This window comes from Nanorana parkeri, unplaced genomic scaffold, assembly GCF_000935625.1.
Source record: "Nanorana parkeri isolate BGI_ZX_2015 unplaced genomic scaffold, ASM93562v1 scaffold820, whole genome shotgun sequence".
Lineage (NCBI taxonomy): Eukaryota > Metazoa > Chordata > Amphibia > Anura > Dicroglossidae > Nanorana > Nanorana parkeri.
In genome coordinates, this window is record NW_017307088.1 from 356,450 (window position 1) to 361,289 (window position 4,840).

A 4,840-nucleotide genomic window follows, 5' to 3' on the forward strand; every position below is an offset into this window, starting at 1 on the left:
TATATATATATATATTAAAGTGACACTAAACCCAGGAGTTTAATCTTAAAGAATGCATTTAAGTACCTTAACTATTATTAAGAAAAATGTATTTTATTTGTGTATCACTGTCGGCTGTAGATCCTCAAATCATCTCTGAATTGGTGCTGACAATGTCCTTCCTTCCGGAGGGTGGCTACTTTTCTTCCCCATGGTCCCTGTGTGTGTTGAAAAGTAGCCAACGCTTCAAGCTCGCTCCTGTGATAGACTAGAACTCCAATACAAATTAGCAAATTAAATGTGAAATTGTAGTCCATGAACTTAGTGCGGTGGCTACTTTACAACACATAGCAATCACGGGGAACAAAAGTAGCCACCTTCCAGAAGGAAGGACAGTGTCAGCACCAATTCAGGGATGATTTTAGGATCTACAGATGAGTAATACACAAATAAACTAAATTTTTGTTAATAGTTAAAGGGTTTCTAAACCCTCCGTTTTTTTTTTGCATATATCTACTGCTAGCAAGCAGTAGATACAGTGTATATGCAAAAAGTAAAAAAAAAAAACGCTTTAAAAGCGTTTAAACTTACCCCTGTCTTCGCTGCGCGCTCCCGTCTGAAAATCCGAAAATGCTCGGGCGGGCGCATGCGCAGTTCGGATTTTCAGCCGGGAGACGAGGAGAGACACAAGGTAAGTCTATGGACGTGTGCACCCGCATGCAGACACCATGGGACAGGAAGTGCCAGCAAGGACAGAGGAGTCAGTGCTGGATCGGAGACCCGCAGCAGCGCTGGAGAGAAGGCTGAAAAGGACAGGAAAGAAAAGTAACATCAGATTAAGAGACATCATTTAAGGTAAGTGCTTTAATTAACATTGGGAGAGGGAAACAAGTTTTTGACTTTAATGTCACTTTAAGGTGTTTGAATGCATTTGTAAGATTTAACTCCTGAGTTTAGTGTATTTAAGTAATTGGAAAGTAATTACGAATTCTACCAGATTAAAAAGATAGTTCTATTCAGAAAAATGTGGAACCTTTTTCAATAAGCCCTAAAAAGGGTTACTACTCCCAAAACTTATATTTTATTAATTGAAGAGGCCTGGTGGGCAGAGTCAGCTGCCAGCTTTTTATGTCTTGGATACTCTAACAGTAAGATCTCCCTGCCACAATTCCTGTTCCTGTGCTCCTGGGAGTTTTGAGTGTTGTGTGTTCTGTACCCCCTTATTGCATTCTCATAAAATAAACAATAAAAATCCAAAAAGTGGGAGATCCTCATAATGACCACAGCAAGTGTGCAGAACTCGTAACTCAAGTGAGGAGATCTCTCCAATAGAGGCCAATCATTACCTGAAAGTTTCTGTCAATTAACCAGTTTGTTTCAAAGTCATCATCATCTTGTCCAAATGGGTTGATCAGCTGTTCTGCCACCTGTACAAAGACAGAGGAACTTTCTAATTTCATTCTTTATTAAAGATTAGAACGTTCCTATCTACCTGCATAAAAACAGAACTGAGTGTGCAGTATAAAAAAATATTAACTTTACCTTTAACCAACCAGCATAGAAAAAGAATTGCAGCAGGGTAAATACAGGGACATACAGATCTAGTTCATGGCCAGGGTAGCCCATTTTAGGGTCTAGGAACTGACGGCCAATTAGGCAAGCCAGGAAAAAGCTGTATACAGCCACTGTAACAACCTAGGAAATAAAAATATGAATGTAGGGAGGATTTGCAATGAAATATTTAGCACATTTGAAGTATACACAACACAGAAATAGGAGGGAGGGTAAAAGAAGGTACCTGAGTATACACCAATGGAATACTGATCCAGTCATAGGCAAACAACCTTCCACACTGCGTGCGCAGAGCATTCAGTTCCTGAGCCAGCCAAGAGAAGACAATACAGAATTAGTTAATGCGAACAGCCATGTAACTTCAATATATGTAAATGAAAATAAAGGAAAGCTGGTTATTGATGCTTCAGTACATAAACCTTTTAAGGGCCGATGTTCATTCTGAAAGGGGGTGATATCCACAATACTAGTAATAATGGTCCCATACAATTCAGTTGTCCCTTACAATATAGTATCAGCTTTTTTTACATGGCAGTGTCTGGATCTGGTAACTGGACGCCAGGGCCCTAGCACCATAAGGTGCTTAGCTACACGTGGAAGCCCTGGCCTGTTACTGAAGGTTCTGGCAGTCCAGGGAGGTGGCAAAGGAGCGTGGCTGGGAGACAGCATTTGTTTTATTTTATATGCTTTTTTTTACATATGCATGCTTGTACTTTTCAGAGGTCCGATATTGTTCTATGTACAATCCTTGTTTTATTGATTGCATGTAATAATCTACTTTTTTGAGGTTGTGGATTTGGGGTTCTTGGGGTTTTCATGAGCTGTAAGCCATAATCTTCAGAATTATGACAAATCACAGCTTGAATTATCTTGCTTTGCATGTAATGAGTCTATCTCATATATTAGTTTCACCTTTTAAGTTGCATTAGTGAAATAAATGAACTTTGCACGATATTCTAATTATTTGAGTTTCACCTGTATATGTAAACCTCACTATATCCCCTTATAGTGTCTACGTTCCTCTATTCTTATTATTATTTCCCTCATGTGTTCACTAGTGTGATAGCTAAACAATATACAATCAATAATAAACCCTTTTATTACAAACTTAAACCTTGTTCCTTCCTCCCCACTTTCCTTATTTATTGTGTATCCCAACTACTATTTAATTACCTACTTTCCTATACCCTATGTGTACTGCCTTCCCCTTCTACTTCTTCTAAATATACCACGTGTCCTCTCTTCTTAATCCCGTCTTCCCATTTCCCCTCCTCTCCATAGAACCATCTTCATTCCTTTCCATCTTTCATTCATATAGGTCATATACTATGTTTCTTATATGCATATTTTATATGCTTTTAAACTGTTTGTTTTTAGTCCCATACAAAATATGTACAAACCACTATATATTCCCTTTGATAAAATGCTCAGTATGTCACCTGTGCGTTTAAATAAGCTGTGATATTGTACGGCCCCAAACATTGCCATCACTACAAGCAACTTCCTGTTAAACAAATAACCATTATAATCATTCAACAACAATTCTGCTTGGACCTGTCTCCAGAGACATAGTTATTCTCATATCTGCCATCTTGCCTCTTGCACAGAATAGTAAAGGTGAGGCCAGGCTGTCACAAGACAGTCTGCACATCAAAGATACCTCTGTCCTTCCTTTGACGGTAAAGTGTCCTTGTTTTGTACAGGGTACAGGGCAGCCATGGAGAGTGGAGATGGATATATCTTATTATTGATCACTAAGGTTGTGTATAGTAGCGCATGAAGGATATGGCACATGCCCAGGGTGCCACTGCCACTTCAAGGGGGGGCACCGCTGACTTTTTTATCTTCCCACCCCTCACCCATAGACATCTCTCCACTCGGCTCTTAGCAACTAGGGACGCTCTGGCCGGCGTCTTGCCCAGAACAAACAGAACTGGTGGGGAGATGATTATGTGGGTGGGACATCGGCCAGAGCGTCCCAGGTTGCTAAGAGCCTGGCAGGAAAATGTGTATTGCCCTTACACATCTCCCAGCCCAGCTCTTAGCAACCTGGGACACTGTGGCCGACTGGCCGGTGTCCTGCCCAGCTCATGGCAACTAGTGACGTCAATGGTTGCCAGGAGCTGGGCAGGACGCCAGGGGTGCAATTTCTGGTAGACGTACCTCTGTTGTTCATCATATTAAAAGTCCAACAGAAAGGTTTGAAAGGTGGGAGAGGGTTAGGTCAAGTTCAGTTAATGTTAAAGTCAAAATTTGCATATGTCTTTAGCTGACAATATCTCTGTATCTACTTATCATTTTGGCATGTTCACAGTGAAGGTTAGACATAGTTTGCATTGCCTAGGTTTCACATCAAACAGCCCTACAAATAAACAGCACACATATAAGTGAAAACCATCTCTGGCTATGGCTTAGAAAGCTACCCCATATGCCTCATTTATTGGCTCAGTCTCACTATTCAGCATCCATTCGCGGTATCATGAAAGACCTTCATATCTGACCTCTCATTGCACACATAGGTAACATATTCTGTAATGGTTCACATGATTCACCGTCTCACATTCAGGATGAGGTGCAACACAAAACCATCACGGATTCGTCCTTCTGTCCGCGCTGTCACCGCCAGGTTGGCAAACCAGACACACGGAATCCAGAATTTATTATGAGGAGAAGAAATGGCCTCAAATTTCACACGTTCCATTGGTGTCATGAAACCTACGGTCAGCAAGCAAGAGAAATATACATTTACATAAAACTACTGTCAACAAAGAAGAGTCCATTGAGATCCACAGTGCATTATGACCATTAGATGGAGCCGAAGAGCATAGGAATTCCTATGTCCTTCGTCTCCCTCTAGTGGCCATAATGTGCTGCAAATCTCGTTTGCAAAGCTGTTCACGGCTACACGGGGCCCATAAAACAGTAGTTTGACATGTCTGCTTTAGACAGTTTGACTTAATTACCTGCTTTTCCAGTCACCCTGCTATATTTATGTCTATAGAATACTCTATATGAGAAACATAAGTGACAATAAACTAAAACAAGTATCAGTCTGCTACCATATGGTCTGGCATATTAGCAGGGCCAGATTTATTCTCCCTGCTGCCCCAAGGCCAGGTTCTGCAATGTGCCCCCCCTACCAAAGCAGGGCTAAATGTAGAAAACAACTACAGGCCTGGTGCCCGGAACTGCATGTCCCGGGCATCGGGAGATAGGAATTCCACACCCCTGCTGCTCCTCTACTCCCTGCTGCCCCGAAGCGGGGCCTTGGTTGGCCTTGTGGGAAATC

General features: G+C 41.5%; 1 protein-coding gene across 1 annotated transcript in view; it reads right to left on the bottom strand.

Annotated features, from left to right (window-relative positions):
• The window catches only part of BEST1 (bestrophin 1), a 22,655-nt gene that overhangs the window by 7,780 nt on the left and 10,035 nt on the right, over positions 1-4,840 (bottom strand). Inside the window, exons 4-7 of the mRNA XM_018565188.1 lie at positions 4,112-4,266; positions 1,778-1,855; positions 1,522-1,674; positions 1,326-1,406 (exon numbers count right to left, since the gene is read on the bottom strand). Coding sequence (XP_018420690.1) covers positions 1,326-1,406; positions 1,522-1,674; positions 1,778-1,855; positions 4,112-4,266 — 467 coding nt within the window. The remainder of the gene's footprint in view (positions 1-1,325; positions 1,407-1,521; positions 1,675-1,777; positions 1,856-4,111; positions 4,267-4,840) is intronic.